This window comes from Neolamprologus multifasciatus, chromosome 14 (assembly GCF_963576455.1).
Source record: "Neolamprologus multifasciatus chromosome 14, fNeoMul1.2, whole genome shotgun sequence".
Classification (NCBI taxonomy): domain Eukaryota; kingdom Metazoa; phylum Chordata; class Actinopteri; order Cichliformes; family Cichlidae; genus Neolamprologus; species Neolamprologus multifasciatus.
The window spans coordinates 39769315-39788002 of NC_140452.1; the positions used below are offsets into that span (position 1 = coordinate 39769315).

The window sequence follows — 18688 nt, forward strand, 5'->3', positions numbered from 1 at the left end:
AACATTATCTACCATGCTGTTTTTTTCCAGTCAAATCTGATGTGATTTTGAAGTGTTCCTTTAGCGTTTTAAGCAGTGAACGTTTGCAAAGAAAATGTATATGATGATGATGATGATGATGATGACCACTTTGTCTTCGACAGAACATTCTGAAAAAAGCTGAAGAAAACTCAGAGAGGGAAGCAAATGCCATAAAAGCACATCATGAACTGGAGAAGGTGAGCAACATTTTTCTTTTTATTTCCTTTTTCAGTGTTTGATTTTCTAATAATTAATTGATTTATGACACAATTACTACTGCCCCATTTTAAAAACATTTTTAGTTGAACTTGAATTTGGTGGCAGCAACATGTCTCGAAAAAGTTGTGACAAGGTTTATTACTGTGTAGCGTCATCGACTTTTCTTTTAACAACAGTCTGGAAATGTATGGGAACTGAGGAGAAGAATGCTTTCCCATTCTTGTCTGATATAAAATCCTAAGAGATACAATCAAAAGGTCTTATTTCCCATTTTGTTTCATTATATGTTTAGTGTTTTCAGTTAGTGAGAAGTCTTGACTGCAGGCAGGTAAATCTAGACTCTTATACGATGAAACCTTGATTTTTAAAAATATCTACAGTAAGCAGTTCAGCATTTTTAAAATGCAATTCACATAAGGCATTATCTGGATGAGCGCATATGTTGTTGTATATACCTTGGTGTGCAAGGTGGCCAGTATCACTAATGAGGCCTCATATTGTCAGAGATGCAGGCTTTTGAAGCAAGCTGCCATTAGTCAGATGATCGCTCTTGTTTTTAGACTGAAGGATACAATGAATATCATTTAAAAAACAAATTTCAAATTTTGATTCATAATGCTCTTTTACGATAGAACTTTTAGGTCAAACTAGTACGGTAACTTTTGTACCACTGGTGCAATAGTAAAATTCCAATGGTTCCTGAAAGCAACAACTGATATTTGGGTCATTACAGTAATCCCAGTCAAGGTGCCACATTAAAATCATTACAGATGTTTTAAAAAAATGTTGCAAAATAACTGTCTGACACCAGCGACATGTTAGGCTTTAGAGTATTAAACTGTATTTTTGGACGGCCAGTTTTGTGGAAACTGGTGAACCACTACTTATCTTTACTTTTGCTAACTTGTCTACAGCAAGTTAAACTAATAAGCTGCAAAATGTTCCTCCTCTTGTTTCTTTTTAGCATTAGTTTTTCAGGCTTTTGTCAACTTTTTAGAGAATGTAACAAATTCAAAGTGGTTAAATATTTTCATGAAATAGTCAAATGGTTTATTTTATACTTATTTCATTCCTTGTGTTGTATTGTAGCTAAAATATTGGTTTATGAGATCTGCAGGTATTTGAATTCTGTTTAATTCCATTAAAATGTTATAGAGTTGGGGTTGCAATATATACAACATCACATAATAATATAACACTATGGACAGTTTGAATTTATGTTTAGTCTTTTCCTGTTTTATGGGATAAAGCATTTTTTTCTTTGTCTCTAATTTTTGTTTCTTTCTCAGATTGTAAAAGAGTGTAATGAAGGGGTGCGAAAAATGAGTCGCACCGAGGAGCTTATCAGCATTGAAAAGACACTTGAGTTTAAATCCAAGGTAAAATACATGTTATTGTAACAAGCTTTTTCAATCAAGAGCGCGTATGTTGGTTTTTGGACCAAAGTGCAGACTCATTAGACAGAGTGAATAAACAAAAACCGGTGTAGTTGGTCACCAGGTTTGCACACATCTCAGGAAGGATGCTGGCCCATGTCTTTTTATAGAAACTCACAGCACAATGACTTTCTTGCCTGCCTCTTGGCAACTCAAAGGTTCAGCTAACTCCACAGGTTTTCTTTAGGATTGAGATCCTCGTTTAGGTGGCACTCTCACTTGGTGTTGACTTTCTGCAGTACAGTATCACTTTTAGTCAATTGGTGTGTAACTTGGCCAAAACAATGTCGGACTCTATAGTTTTCTCTGCTCCCCTTCCCAGTAGTGGAGTGACATGTTAGGCCACATGTTCCCCTTCAATCGCTCTCTGTCTGTCTGAGTGGTGTCCAAAACTGATGTGGACTTTAAAGTTAATTGAGAAACTTTCTGGGGAAAACCTGGTCTTGTTAGAAGAGACATCCATCGCACTTTGAATGGAGCTGTTTATGTGTATTATTTCATAATAATATTTAAATTTACAATAATGAGGAACACATTTCATCAACAGTAGATGTCTTTCTGAAAGTGCTGTAGCTAAGGGTTCTCTTTAGCATTATAGCCAGGGTTCTGTTGAGTCAAAGCACAGCAGCAATCATCATTGGAGTTAATTATTGCTTGGGCCACATTGAGTGCTCTGCCTCTCACCAGACTGAAACACAATAGGACTCTAATGGGATACGTGGAGATGATAATTACTTCCTGTTTGGAAGTGAGGTGGTAGAGAACCATCATCTCTGCTTTTCCAGCTGAGCTCCATGTGTGGAGAGGGGTTTCTGGAGGGAGTCTGAATCCAGTGAGTTCATAATGGCCATAATCATTCTGTCACCAAGCCAATGCTAGGCCAAGATGCACTTGCTGGACACAAAAGGTCAGCATTAAGGGTCAGTCTGCGCTAAGATAAAAAGATTTCATACCAGGAAGCAGATACAAAACTAAGAACTGTTTTAGACCATTAAATTGGGACTGGGACTGTAACAATCTGGTTGTGACTGTGGAGAAACGTCAGCCTTAAGATGACAGCTGTGAATGACGGCATGGGCTACAGGTTAGATAGCAAGGGAGGACCAGGGGACTGTGAAAAACACTTTTTTCTCCCCAATATTTTTAGTTGAATCTATGATCATCACATATTTATCAATGATAACACAGTTTGAAGGGCATAGAATATAATATTTTTTCTCCCAAAAGGTGATTACCAAATAGCTATTAGCTGAAAACTTGGGATATTTTGGCATTATGTGGAACACATTTGAAATTTGAGGAAACTAGCAAGTGGATGGTAAAAGAAGAAGTGGCATAAAAACTGATCTGCAGTAGATGAACAGTACCTGAAAGTACCTAAAAGTCATGTCCTTAAAAATAGGAAACAAAAAACATTCAGCAGAGACCTGACACAGGAGAAGAGAGATGCATGTCCACTAAAGCCTCATCAGACATGGTCTTAATGGTAGGGTACTTCTGGTAATGAGGATACAATTACCATCCTAATCATCAATGCTTCACAGAGGTCAAGTAGCAGACTCCTTTTAACATCAGGAGTTAGGTTTTCTTGCTCAAATTGCAGCAAAGAAAACACCTAACGGAGATCAAGAACTGTTTGACCTTCATTTGTTAATTTGTTGCAAGACATGCAGCAAATGAGAAGTCTGAGGAGAATTCTGGTCAAGTTCTGGTTCCAACATGTACCTGTTTCATTTTGACACACAGAGAAAATGTATTGTTTCAGATAATTGATTTAGATTTGTGGACATCTTGAGCTGGCTATTATTCTCATTGTTAATTAAACATTAATTAATAAACAGTTGTGTTTATCTCTGTGACTGAGATGTTTTCCATATCACCCAAAGCAACTGCTTGCTCTTTGCTTGTGGGTAAATGGCCACTGCTAGGTTCATTGAATTTCCAAATGTATTCTGTTTTGGAACAGTTCAGTAAGTCTGTACCCCTTTTTGTTTGTTATTTCTCTTAACCTTGTAGTCTGTGCCCATCATTTCCCACTCGCGCTGGTTGCTAAAGAAGGGCGACGTACAGCAAATGGGTGGACCAAAGAGTACTAGGACCATGCGAAGCCGTAAGCTCTACCAGCCTGTCTACCTGTTCCTTTTCAATAATCTGTTGCTGGTCACCAAACCCAGGTAAGCATTTAGTAAAGTACTCTAACACAATAGTTTTGTCAATTTTTTGAATAGATATTTAATTGGCACCTGACATGGATTTAGGTTCAGTTCTGAATTTCAGTCTTTTGACAAAAACCTTTATTTGCTTGGTCAAATATAACACTTCTTAAAAATCTCATCAACCAAATTAAACATCCGGGGTATACCCACAGCCGAGTGTGGGTATACCCCGGACCCCCATCAAGCCAGACCAATATATAAAGTCTATAAAATCTATAAATAATTATACAATATATACACATTAAGTGTGTCCTTCAATTTCCTAATTGGGAACATCTATACATTTTTAAAGTTAATCAATTAGGTTTTCCAATTGCCTGATTGGATTTTTTTCTACTGATTGGTGGAGCCTCTCCTTATTACCATAAAAAATACATTACATGTTACATGCTTAATATTATTTTACACACATATCCAACATACAGTGGGGCAAAAAAGTATTTAGTCAGCCACCGATTGTGCAAGTTCCCCCACTTAAAATGATGACAGAGGTCAGTAATTTGCACCAGAGGTACACTTCAACTGTGAGAGACAGAATGTGAAAAAAAAATCCATGAATTCACATGGTAGGATTTGTAAAGAATTTATTCGTAAATCAGGGTGGAAAATAAGTATTTGGTCAATAACAAAAATACAACTCAATACTTTGTAACATAACCTTTGTTGGCAATAACAGAGGTCAAACGTTTACTATAGGTCTTTACCAGGTTTGCACACACAGTAGCTGGTATTTTGGCCCATTCCTCCATGCAGATCTTCTCAAGAGCAGTGATGTTTTGGGGCTGTCGCCGAGCAACACGGACTTTCAACTCCCGCCACAGATTTTCTATGGGGTTGAGGTCTGGAGACTGGCTAGGCCACTCCAGGACTTTCAAATGCTTCTTACGGAGCCACTCCTTTGTTGCCCGGGCGGTGTGTTTTGGATCATTGTCATGTTGGAAGACCCAGCCTCGTTTCATCTTCAAAGTTCTCACTGATGGAAGGAGGTTTTGGCTCAAAATCTCACGATACTTGGCCCCATTCATTCTGTCTTTAACACGGATCAGTCGTCCTGTCCCCTTGGCAGAAAAACAGCCCCATAGCATGATGTTTCCACCCCCATGCTTCACAGTAGGTATGGTGTTCTTGGGATGCAACTCAGTATTCTTCTTCCTCCAAACACGACGAGTTGAGTTTATACCAAAAAGTTCTACTTTGGTTTCATCTGACCACATGACATTCTCCCAATCCTCTGCTGTATCATCCATGTGCTCTCTGGCAAACTTCAGACGGGCCTGGACATGCACTGGCTTCAGCAGCGGAACACGTCTGGCACTGCGGGATTTGATTCCCTGCCGTTGTAGTGTGTTACTGATGGTGACCTTTGTTACTTTGGTCCCAGCTCTCTGCAGGTCATTCACCAGGTCCCCCCGTGTGGTTCTGGGATCTTTGCTCACCGTTCTCATGATCATTTTGACCCCACGGGATGAGATCTTGCGTGGAGCCCCAGCTCGAGGGAGATTATCAGTGGTCTTGTATGTCTTCCATTTTCTGATGATTGCTCCCACAGTTGATTTTTTCACACCAAGCTGCTTGCCTATTGTAGATTCACTCTTCCCAGTCTGGTGCAGGTCTACAATTCTTTTCCTGGTGTCCTTCGAAAGCTCTTTGGTCTTGGCCATGGCGGAGTTTGGAGTCTGACTGGTTGAGGCTGTGGACAGGTGTCTTTTATACAGATGATGAGGTCAAACAGGTGCCATTCATACAGGTAACGAGTGGGGGACAGAAAAGCTTCTTACAGAAGACGTTACAGGTCTGTGAGAGCCAGGGATTTTCCTTGTTTGAGGTGACCAAATACTTATTTTCCACCCTGATTTACGAATAAATTCTTTACAAATCCTACCATGTGAATTCATGGATTTTTTTTTCACATACTGTCTCTCACAGTTGAAATGTACCTCTGGTGCAAATTACTGACCTCTGTCATCATTTTAAGTGGGGGAACTTGCACAATCGGTGGCTGACTAAATACTTTTTTGCCCCACTGTATATCCAAATGTTTAGATTGAATTGATATAATTGTTGAAGATGAAGATGTGTTTGAGAAACTGCAGCAAGAGCTATGCAATTGCAAGACACAGTGAACAGATTGAACACCAAAATGTCAGCATGAGAGAGGGCTATCCTGTGGATACAGTGAGACAAAGAACGCAGAACCAAACACATGCAAGATGAAGCAGTAAGGCTTACAACCAAAACACAAGCAAAATACACCTTGTACACATTGTTTGTACAGACAAAGAATGTGGACAAGGTGTAACAGGATGAGAAAAAATCATCACTGCCCTGCTTACAACAAAAGATTCAATTGAATTTTATTCATACAACGCCAAATCACAACAACAGTTCCCTCAAGGCACTAAAAAAGTTGATTCTGTTCATCTGGACATTTCTCCCATTGGAAAAAAAAGAAAAGGAAGAGATGGCATACTTTTTAGAGATCTTTTTTCTTATTTCAAGTCACTCACTGTATTACTTCTTATCAGAAGTGAGGAAAAGCAAATCCCAAATGTAAGTGAAGAACAGTGTAACATGGAGATCCTTTTCCTTCTCATGGATGGTAGGATTCATAACATAACATAACATAACATAACATAACATAATTTCCTTAGGGATTATTAAGGTATTCTGATTCTGATTCCGGATCATGTTCAGTAAGACACTTAGTTATGTTTGTGGTGTGATATACATGTAGTAAATTGTTTGGCTGTGCTTGGTAGGGCATATATGTTGATGTCCACTGGATCGTTGTGTTGTAGCTTGTATTTTGCCCCTCTGGTGCTCCTGCTAATTTCTTTCTGGAACAGGAGGGTCGAACCTACAACACGCTAGTTTAAGATTAGCTAGTCTAGACTTCAGATAAGCGGAAGAAAATGTATCGATGAGTTATTGTTTTGTTATTTTAGATTTTAACTCTTATTTAAGTGATTTTTGTGAATTTTTGAACAGCTTGCATCATTCATAAACGGTTTTCAAATTTTCTTAGCTTCTTAGTTTTAGACTAGTCAATTAGTCTACCTTTTTTGCTAGTTTAGTCAATTATATAATTATATAATAAACTGATATTCCCTCCTACTGTACTGACGATAAATTAAATAATGTGTTTAAAACAGCTTCACTAAAAACTAAAAGCTATCTTTACTAAGGATTACTGTTTAGACTACTTTACTAAAGTGTGCCAAATAAAGCGGAAACTGCGAAATGTTTAGAGTACAACAGATCATTTTACTGTTGCTCTGTAAAACAGGGGATATTAATTCTGTTACACTGTTACCAGTGGGGACAAGTTCCAGGTTATTGACTCCTGTACACGGGCCATGTTGAGAACAGAAGATCTTGAAGACCAAGGTCAGCAGCTGGCCAATGTTTTTAATCTAAAGCTGCTTGAGAACCAAGATGAGCGTGAGGTCAACTATATGCTCAAGACCTCCAGTATGTGAGTATTCAGAGAGGAATCCTCTTAGGATTCCATTAAGCAGTTTCTATCATGTCTTCTATTTCCATTATTTGTAAAATACAGTGTAAAGACAGGAAAAGTATGACAAGGCAAGAAAAATTTTGCGACAGTCAAGAAACCTAAAGGACTGGGCCTTCCTTTGTATGTGAGCAAACTTTGCAAAATTGTTTAAGTAAAGCAATTTAGTCCTTCTGAAGCTTTTTAGCACTTCTGAAATGTCTCCAGTTATGCCACAGAATGGGTGAAATCATGAACTTCATTGTAGTTTGAAGAAATTTCCATAAGTTCATGTAGGAAACAAGTCATGATATTGATAGGCTGAACTACTGAGACAAACTAAAGTGTACATTTGCCTGGATCATTAAATGCAGAGTAAGTGCAGGTCAGTGGGGAGCAGGAATAATCATGCTCCAAGTATGGTCCAAGAAATCACGTTCTACGATTCCCTCTATGGAAGGAGTCATGGCATTGGCTTGGATCTTACAGGTTTAAACTGTTTTATATGGACTGTCTGCTTGCAAAAAAGGTGAAAATACCATAAAGCAATGTGGTAGTCTGTTTTCTTTAAATGATTATTAATCAGTACTATCATGTGGGCAGGAGTGATAAGCTTCGATGGATATGTGCACTCACTCCTAACCGGCGCACACGCTTTATGTCTACTAGTGCCCACCAACCAGGTGAGACAGAATACAGAACCCACAAGTGAATTTCTTTGTCTGTGTAGACATGAATTTAAGTTGTCTATGACTTTTATCAGATTCTCCACAGGTGCAGTGTATTCAGTCATACTCAGCTCAGGAACCAGATGAACTCTCTACTGAAATGGCTGATGTTCTGAACCTCCTAGAGAGAACAGATGATGGTGTGTAGATACAAAATCTGCTTATGTTTGTTATCAAAAACAATTGCTTTTTCTACCTGATACGTTTTGGTTTCTGCATTATTTTCTGTAATTTTGTCTTTGGTCACCTTGGGTCTGGTCTTCTTTATTCCAGGCTGGATGATGGGTGAACGGCTCCATGATGGTGAAAGGGGATGGTTCCCTAGTCGAGTAGCAGAGGAAATCCAGAACAAGGAAGTCCGAGCTCAGAACTTGAGAGAAGCCATCAGGATCCAACAGGCCCATGAAGGTGGCCTTCATGCTGGAGCCAAGATTGGCGTAAGGGCAGGAAGACATGCACCAAAAGGCTCCATCTTCTCCAAATCATGAACTAATCAAATGGGGGCAGCAGTGAAGAATAGCAGTTAATTTATAACAGTAATGTAACTTTATTTTTAGACAATTGCATCATATGCCCTCACAACAATAAATAATTTTGAAACTCCACAATTGTAGCGTGAAAAGGGAAAAAAAATATAGTACTTGAGTCAAAAACTCAAACCAGTGATATTGTTTCAGGGCAAGCAAGGCAGATAAAACTAAAACTAAAACTCACCATGTACAACTGGTGCAAGAAATGCTTCATATTGCATAAATGTTTACATGTGTTTGCAGGACCGCACATTTGTGTGCAATGGATTAATAAGTTAAATGTTGTCAAACCCCCTTATTGAGAAGGTTTTAAAACTGTAACGCTGTAGTCATTTCATTATAAAGTTACTTTCATTACACTTACATAAAAAGACCCAACACACTACAAATGGACAAAATGATGAAAAGATCTTTATCAATTTACAGAATTTACGGAAACTATAACAATAAAAACAAAGAACGCTTTGTTTTGTTTCTCTTTGGCGGTCAAGCACAAACACAGGGTGAAACACAGTCAATTGTTTTCTATCACTGTATATTATAAAGTAATGAAGTTTTCAATTATTAAATTAAATCTTGTATCAGCAACCAAGAAGGAGGACCTAATGCTGACTTCAGTTTAATGAGTTCAACAGAATGCATTCAAGAACTAAAATGTACTCAGAAAGTTTCACATACAATAAGCTCTACCCTCTTTAGACTGACAACCAATGAACAAGAAATTTGACAACTTCTGATTACAACATTGCCAGTGATTTGTATGTCAAGACCACTCTGCTGCTCTCCATTTCTCTATAACCATCATTATCTGCTTGATACGTTGCAGACCTGTACTATAATTGTGATAAACCTTTTCTGCACTTTAAATGTATATATATATATATATATATATATATATATATATATATATATATATATATATATATATATATATATATATATATATATGTACAAATACAAGTAATTGCATGGCTTTTGTTGTACAAAAAGGGGCTATTTTGTTTCTAGTGTGTGTTGAACACACACAGTTCTCCTGATTTTCTCCTGATTTCTGGTCTACCACAATAACCTCAAGCTGCAACTCTTGTTTGCTGTCAAAGAAAAAACTATTCGGTGTGAAATAGCACATAAAACACAAAATTTCATGAAAACAAACACAAAAGGGTAAAAAAAAAAAAAGCAAACGCAATTAATTTTAAATTAACTGTCTAGAATGTAACTATGTACAGCTATTCACTATGCATGACTCCAAAATTCTGTTATAATATAATGTTTGTGCACAGTAATGAAGCATTTTCAACCTTGGATCTAAAGGATTACAATTAGCAATTTGTAAGATGTATACTAATGTTAATAAAAACAGATGTGTGAAACTTGCTGATATCAACTGAATTTAGATATCTGAAAGTTTGTTTTTGTCTACCCATTGCAAGGAACAATACACACTTCCAGAAGCCCTTGTTGATTTGATATATGCCAGTGGAACTAATGGCGTGCTTAGAGTAGAAAATATAATTGGTTTAGAAAATATTAAAAATCCTTTTTGGTTTTTTTTTTCCACTCTCTGGTTGCATTCTTGCACTTGCAGCCATTGTCATGTGTCACAGAGATGGACCCGTGCTGTTTCCAGAACGTGTTGGAATTCTCCCAATTGAGCAAATGGTTCAGGAGTTACAGTAGTTACAGATGCTTAGTTAAACTTTGCAAATACCTGTCTGATGCCAGCAAAAGGTTAGGCTTTAGAGTTAATCACACACTTCTTTGAAATATTTATTTACAGTGTAAATCACAATGCAAAAATAACAAGGCATAGGAGCTAATCAGGCTGAAGATCTCAGGCAATCTAAGAAGAGAGGGAAACGACAGTGGCTGAAAAAACATATTCATCCTTAGGCAGCAGTTTCAGGGTTCCTTCTGTGTCGCCTGGTCTGGCTCCTGGAAGAAAACTAACAGTGGTTGCTGGTGTCTCTAACTTCACATCTCAAAACAATATCGGTTGGTGTTTTACCGAGTGGGGAAGAACAAAATGATGTGAACAGGTTGGGGGCTTCTGTTGATTGAGCGCCTGCACCACATTTGCCTTGTAATGATAGAAAAAGTAATTAGTTAGATTACCCATTACTAAAAAAAGTAACAGTGTTAGTAATGCCGTTTATTTTAACGTCACTTTTCCCATCACTGACTGCCTGGTTCTGAGGAAACAAGAACTTACAGGGAAATATAACATTCACAGCAGTTCACATCTTCCAGATTTTGTCAGTTTTCAGCCTTATTCATAAGTAGAGATGGCACGATACCACTTTTTTATGTCCGATACCGATACCGATATCATAAATTTGGATATCTGCCGATACCGATATGAATCCGATATAGTGTTTTTTAATCAATAAAACGTTTTTTTTAATATCTTGCTGCATTTTGTATAAGTTTATACTCAAGTTTAAATAAATAACAACACTAAAGCTATTCTGTTATACCTGTATGTAAAAAATACACTGCGCCCAAAATATTTCATAGTTCAGCAACACTGATCAATCTAATAAACGTAAACCTGCTCCATCCTCCCTATTCTGGTATTTTAAAGAGTACTTAGCAGAAATATCAAGCAACCTAACTAATAGGGTTGCAAACTCCCAGCAAAAAAAAAAATAGGGAACCACCCCCCACCCTCCAGCTCATGATGCTTAATCGATGTAATCAAATTAAATTTGATGCAGGGGGAAAATGCACAGAAAGAAATTATTTTTCAAGAATAATTAAATAGATTCAACATCTTTCTTCAACAGAATTGCAGACTGCACAGATGGTATCTTCCCAAAGGAAAAAGTACTATAGCTTACTAGGGTATATTAGACTTAACAGTTACTATATACAGTAATGGACTTCTATGTATTTTACATCAGATTAAAACTTTGGGTGTAAGAGTCAGATAATTATTTATTAAAAGCTAGACATTTTAAATGAGAACAAGAAAGAAAAGTATGTCTTTGTGCCCCCTTTTCCCTGTTCATGCCCTATCGGCCCCCCTGGCTAAACTTTGCTAGATCCGCCCCTGCACAGTTACCAGCCGTCAGCTACGTAGAAAACGATCCTGGTCTAGAAAGTAATATTAAATAAATTCTAACAACAGCTTATCAAGCTTAAACATGCTGCTGTTGTTCAGCCGCTGGTTTCCTCTTTCTGGTGCAAAGTGGGCCAAAAACAAAGAAGAGAGACAGACTCGCGACAGAAAAGCCGATCAGCTGATCATTAAGCAGTTTCACGATTGAAGTAGCAGCAGGAGAGAGAGAGAGAGAGAGAGAGAGAGAGAGGCAGTCGCTCCATATATCTGTTGTTAAGCTTAACATGGGAATGCTTTACAAACATTCAGAGATGAACTTACACACTTGCTTTACTTCTCTCTGGGAAAACTTCCTCGGAGATGAAATGCTGGTTTGGTAGCGAGGCTATAAATACACACAGCGGCTCTATCACGTGATGCACACTGCTGCGACGTGAGCCGAGTTACTCCGTGTAGCAAGTTTTGTGAGGTGCTTTTTTGATATTTAATGGATCGGATTACATTTTTTATTTCTCGCCGATATCCGATCCAGTAATTTGGGTCAGTATCGGACCGATACCAATACGTAATATCGGATCGGTCCATCTCTATTCATAAGTGGATTCAGTTCACTTATTTCACCTTGAAGTTCTACACAGAAGTTGTAAGCAATTTGAATCTTATGAAGCACCTCTCAACGTCACATGCTTCAACAAAACTAGTCACCAAACATCTGTACAGCAAATAATAAAAGCGATTTTGGTGTAAAATTACATAATATTGCTGTTGAGTTGGACAAGATTCACTCACACTACGGCATATCCCACAAAATAACATCAACTGTGATGGACAATGGCCTTAATTTTGTCAAGGCCTTCAAAAAGTACCAGCCAGTTGAGGAGGATGACTCTAAGAATGATGAGGATGAGGCAACTTCTGTGAACTTTTGGTGATAATGACAATGATGATAATGTTGGTGTGGTGATCACTTTGCGACCACATCAGAGATGTGCATCACACACATTAAACCTTGTTTCTTGAAATGATGTTGATAAGCAGTTACTATCACGACCAGAAGTAAAAGTGGTATATAGAAGTGCTACCACAAAGTGCACAGGGTTATGGAACAAGGCCAGTCATTCAAAAGTGGCCGCAGAGACAGTGGATGGCATTGTTAGAAAGAAACTGCTAGTTCCTTGCACTACCAGATGGAATTCATTTTATGACTCCATGGCTAAAATCTGAGAGATTTCTCTGGTTGAGCTGAACACCATCTTCTCCAAGTTTGGGTTGACAGCCATGACAGAGCGGGAACATGAGTCCTAAAGGGAGTACTGCACTGTCATGAGGCCATTTACAGTGGCCCTCGACATTCTTCAGGGAGAGGACAACACGTTTCGTGGGACACTCCTACCCACACTGGAGACAATGATGTTTAAGAACCTGGAATTGAGCAGTAGTCTCCAAATTCTTGATAATATTCCAGAGGTTCACCTCCCCTGTGGTGTCATTATGTTTATTTCAGTCAGCTGTTTCCCCATGTCTTCCCACTTCCCCTGATCACCTCCTGTGTGTATTAAGTCCTCTGTTTTCCTTTGTTCACTGTCAGGTCATCTGTTATGCTCACCATAGTTGTCACAGTTTTTTCATAGTTATCATAATTTTTTCACAATTTTCATGTTTGAAAACAGCAAAAAATGTGTATGGTCGTTGTGAGCTTGTTCACCCTTGATGGCAGAGCACGCTTGCTCAAGGATGAGCATTGGTTAATGGTCGTCATGTGACTAACACAAGCCAGATCCTTTTATTTAGCAAAATTGTAATTAATAATAAAATGTTATTGTTGAGGGGTACAGGCAGGACTGCATACGCACACACACATTAAAAATAAATAAATAAATAAATGCCTCAAGAAAAGGGCACTTAGGGCACCCTTCTGGAAAGGGGCAGGTGCTCAAACCCCTTCTGCCACCCCCTCTGCACAGGCATGGAGGAGGTACAGAATTTGTCACCAGAAAACAATCTGAAGCTGAAAGTCCTTAAAATGAAAGAACTTCTCATGGATGTCAGGAGGCACAGACAGATCCACTCTCATCATAAATGGAGAAAAGTTGGAATCTGCCTCCACCTTCAGGTTTCGGGGCACCCACTTCTCTGCTGATCTCACCTGGACCCACAACACCAATACCCTGGTAAAGAAAACCCAGCAGTGGCTGCACTTCCTCCATGTCCTGAGGAAAAATAACCTGGATGGAAGCTGCTGCTGGCAGCACTGCTCCTCAGTGGAGAGCATGCTCTCCTACTGCCTGGGTGCAGTGTACTTAGGGGCCACTAGTGAGAACAGGTAAGCTACACAGAGGGTAATAAACACTTCCCAAAAATCATTGGCTGACACTATTCAGACCAAGTCTTTTTTCCTATGATTATTTACAGGTAATAAATAAATAAAGGGCTAAAGATTATTAGAAGATTAGGATTATTTTAAAAACAAACAAAAAAAAACAACATTTATTGTCTGAGGTGGCTGTAGAGATTTGCTAAAACAACTCTTATTCTCCAAATTAAATTCTCAGTAACCTGAACTCATTTATTGAATAAACTTATAATAAAATATTACAAGTACACTTATTCAGCAATGGCGATGGTTGACATTTTCCCATGATGTTCCCCATAACACCTGGGATTGATTATATAAACATGACTTATTTTTCACAATGACCATCGACTGTGGGTGTGGTTTCCAAATCAGCAGTAGGTGTTAAACAGCTGACAGGTGAACACGATGTATACAGTAAACTTGAGGGTTTGTCTAGCTCAGGGGTGGGCAACTCCAGGCCTCGAGGGCCGGTGTCCCTGCAGGTTTTACACGTGTCCTTGAACCAACACAGCTGATTTAAATGGCTAAATTAGCTCCTCAACATGTCCTGAAGTTCTCCAGAGGCCTGGTAATGAACTAATCATGTGATTCAGGTGTGTTGACCCAAGGTGAGATCTAAAACCTGCAGGACACCGGCCCTCGAGGCCTGGAATTGCCTACCCCTGGTCTAGCTGATTGGTGAAAATGTCAGCTCGTTATTTATGTTATAGAAAGACAGGGGTAAGAGACCAGGTGGATAACTTGATAGTCACATTTTTTTATTAAAATAATTTCATTGTTATCTGAGGCTAATATTATTTGTTGCGGAGGTTTTTAATTTTGTCAAACCACATGACACCATTCAGTGAAAATGACAAATCTGCAGATGTAACATCTGCACCACAGAGAGTGAAATATGTAAACAAGTCTAACCAGTTAATATAAAAACCAGTTAACCTAACTGGGCCTTAACTGGGCTCACTTCCTTGTTTTGCTTTATGGTGGCTGGAAACCCAAAGTAAAGAGTTTCATGTGTGTGACTGTTTTGAAGGAACAGGGAAGGAAGTGAGAAAAAAAATCCTGGAGTGGATTCTTTGTCTTTGTTTTGTGAATGAACTCAAGCAACTCCTATAAACTGGGATTATAGCTCATAGGAGTAACTTGAGTTGGATAGTGGACTCAATTTACTGGTTGATGGGATTTTGTATTGTTTTTGGGTGTTTTGTGTGTGTATGTGTATATATATATATATATATATATATATATATATATATATATATGTATTTTTTATTTTTTTTTGCCTGTCCCGTTTGGTTCTTTTGCCATCAGAATTGTTGTCTAAAGGCAAAGAAAGATGCCCAACGGATTTACTTGACCAAATGGACCATCCCAACCTTGCCGTATTGGTCTATTTGATTCACCTTTGCTTTTATTGTTTATTTTATTTTCATTTGGTGAACACGGGACAGACTTGACTGGGGAAAAGAAAAGGGAGAAAGAAAGAGGGAAAGAAAAAGAGCGGGGAAGAGGGACGGTGATAAAGGGCAAAAACCAAAAACAAACAAAACAAACAGACAAAAAATACATATATCAATCACCTGGATCACCTGTTGAGAAAGAAAAAAGAGAAAACAAGCAAAAAAGAGAGCAATATAATAAACAACATCATCGCGATGATCTATGTGAATATAACAGTAAATACTAAATATTAAATATTATTGTGCAGCACATAAGATCGACAGCGCACAGTGTGCTTTGAGGTAGGAGCCAAAAAGGGTGTAGTTTGTGTGTGTGAGCACCCGTGTGTACACCTGTGAGCATGAGCGAGCTTGTATTTAAAAGGTTCCTTCATATGATGATCTGCTAGAGGCTAGAGGGTGTGGAGAGCCAAAGCCCCATCCTCCTGGGCATGAAGCAGGTATGAAGAAGATCAAGGCTCCAAACCATAATATTGTCTCTTGATGCAGAAAAGGCATTTGACAGAGTTAACTGGATCCCCGGCAGCCTACGTCTATTGCAGCATAACTAAGGGAGGATACAGGGTCACCTGGTCCAGCCCTAACTATATGCTTTAGCAAAAAGGAAAGTTTGAAGCCTAATCTTAAAAGTAGAGATAGTGTCTGTCTCCCGAATCCAAACTGCAAGCTGGTTCCACAGAAGAGGGGCCTGAAAACTGAAGGCTCTCCCTCCCATTCTACTTTTAAATACTCTAGGAACAACAAGTAGGCCTGCAGAGCGAGAGCGAAGTGCTCTAATAGGGTGATATGGTACTACAAGGTCATTAAGATAAGATGGGGCCTGATTATTTAAGACCTTGTATGTGAGGAGCAAGATTTTGAATTCAATTCTGGATTTAACAGGAAGCCAATGAAGGGAAGCCAAAACAGGAGAAATATGCTCTCTCTTTCTAGTCCCTGTCAGTACTCTTGCTGCAGCATTTTGGATTAGCTGAAGGCTTTTCAGTGAGTTTTTTGGACATCCTGATAATAATGAATTACAGTCGTCCAGCCTGGAAGTAATAAATGCATGAACTAGTTTTTCAGCATCACTCTGAGACAGGATATTTCTAACTTTAGAGATGTTGCACAAATGGAAGAAAGCAGTCTTACATATTTGTTTAATATGTGCGTTGAAGGACATATCCTGGTCAAAAATGACTCCAAGGTTCCTCACAGTGTTACTGGAGGCCAAGGTAATGCCATCCAGAGTAACAATCTGGTTAGACACCATATTTCTACAATTTTCAGGGCCGAGTACAATAACCTCAGTTTTATCTGAATTAAGAAGCAGAAAGTTAGCGGCCATCCAGGTCTTTATGTCTTTAAGACATTCCTGCAGTTCAACTAATTGGTGTGTGTTATCTGGCTTCATGGACAGATAGAGCTGGGTGTCATCTGCATAGCAGTGAAAATGTATGCTATGTCTTCTAATGATGCTGCCTAGGGGAAGCATGTATAATGTAAACAGAATTGGTCCTAGCACTGAACCCTGTGGAACTCCATAATTAACCTCAGCATGTGAAGAGGACTCTCCATTTACATGCACAAATTGGAGTCTATTAGATAGATATGATACAAACCACTGCAGCACAGTACCTGTAATACCTACAGCATGTTCTAATCGCTCTAATAGGATATTATGGTCGACAGTATCGAACGCTGCACTGAGGTCTAGCACTACAAGCACAGAGATGAGTCCACTGTCAGAGGCCATAAGAAGATCATTTGTAACCTTCACTAAAGCTGTTTCTGTGCTGTGATGAACTCTGAAACCTGACTGAAACTCTTCAAAAAAGCCATTCCTCTGCAGATGATCTGTTAGCTGTTTGACAACTACTCTTTCAAGGATTTTTGAGATGAAAGGAAGGTTGGAGATTGGCCTATAATTAGCTAAGACTGCTGGGTCTAGAGATGGCTTTTTAAGTAAAGGTTTAACTACAGCCAGCTTGAAGGCCTGTGGTACATAGCCGATTATTAGAGATAGGTTGATCATATTTAAGATCGAAGAATTAATCAATGGCAGGACTTCTTTGAGCAGTTTTGTAGGAATGGGGTCTAAGAGACACGTTGATGGTTTGGAGGAAGAAATTATTGAAGTTAACTCAGAAAGATCAATTGGAGAAAACGAGTCTAACTTAACATCAATGGTACTAAGAGTAGCTGTAGATAATATTACATCTGTAGGATGATTATTGGTAATTTTTTCTCTAATGATTAAAATTTTATTTGTGAAGAAGTTCATGAAGTCATTACTAGGTAACGTTAAAGGGATGGTTGGCTCAAAAGAGCTCTGACTTTTTGTCAGCCTGGCTACAGTGCTGAAGAGAAACCTGGGGTTGTTCTTATTTTCTTCAATCAGTGATGAGTAGTAAGCTGTTCTGGCTTTGCGGAGGGCTTTCTTATAAAGCAACAAACTATTTCTCCAGGCTAAATGATGATCCTCTAAATTTGTGACACGCCATTTCCTCTCCCGCTTACGAGTCATCTGCTTTAGGGTACGTGTTTGAGAATTATACCACGGAGTCAGGTACTTCTGATTTGAGGCCTTAGTTTTCACAGGAGCTACAGTATCCAGAGTCGTACGTAGTGAGGAGGTGAAATTATTAACAAGATAATCGACCTCTGTTGGAGTAGCGTTCAGATAGCTGCTCTGCTCTATGTTGGTACAGGGCATTGAAGATGATAACAGTGGGTGGATTATATTCTAAAACTTAGTTACAGCGCTTTCAGAAAGACATCTACTGTGATAAAGTCTACTCTCCACTGCTGTGTAATCAATTATTGTAAATGTAATTTGGGGTGGCTGTAGCTCAGGAGGTAGAGCAGGTCACCTGCTGATCGGAAGGTTGGAGGTTTGATCCCAGGCTCCTCCAGTCTGCATGGCAAGTATCCTTGGGCAAGATACTAACCCCAAGTTGCTCTCCGATGCCTCCATCGGAGTATGAATGTGTGTGAGTGTAGTTAGAAAGCACTCAGTATAGAGGTAGTGCTTGTGAGAAGGGGTGTGACTGGGTGAATGTGGCGTGTTGTATAGAGCACTTTGAGTACTCCGGGAGAGTAGAAAAGCGCTATATAAGAATCAGTCCATTTACCATTTAAATGTTATCAGGAAATGATCAGACAGGAGAGGGTTTTCAGGAAACACTGTTA

The 18688-nt window shown here is 38.8% G+C and overlaps 1 protein-coding gene across 1 annotated transcript in view; it reads left to right on the forward strand.

Annotated features, from left to right (window-relative positions):
* ngef (neuronal guanine nucleotide exchange factor) overlaps positions 1–11610 on the forward strand; it is a 50139-nt gene extending 38529 nt beyond the window's left edge. The window contains exons 9-15 of the mRNA XM_085130385.1: positions 144–218; positions 1530–1619; positions 3693–3850; positions 7209–7367; positions 7989–8068; positions 8149–8253; positions 8387–11610. Of these exons, the coding sequence (XP_084986511.1) occupies positions 144–218; positions 1530–1619; positions 3693–3850; positions 7209–7367; positions 7989–8068; positions 8149–8253; positions 8387–8601 (882 nt within the window). The 3' untranslated portion in view covers positions 8602–11610. The remainder of the gene's footprint in view (positions 1–143; positions 219–1529; positions 1620–3692; positions 3851–7208; positions 7368–7988; positions 8069–8148; positions 8254–8386) is intronic.
* The last annotated feature ends 7078 nt before the right edge of the window (positions 11611–18688 follow it).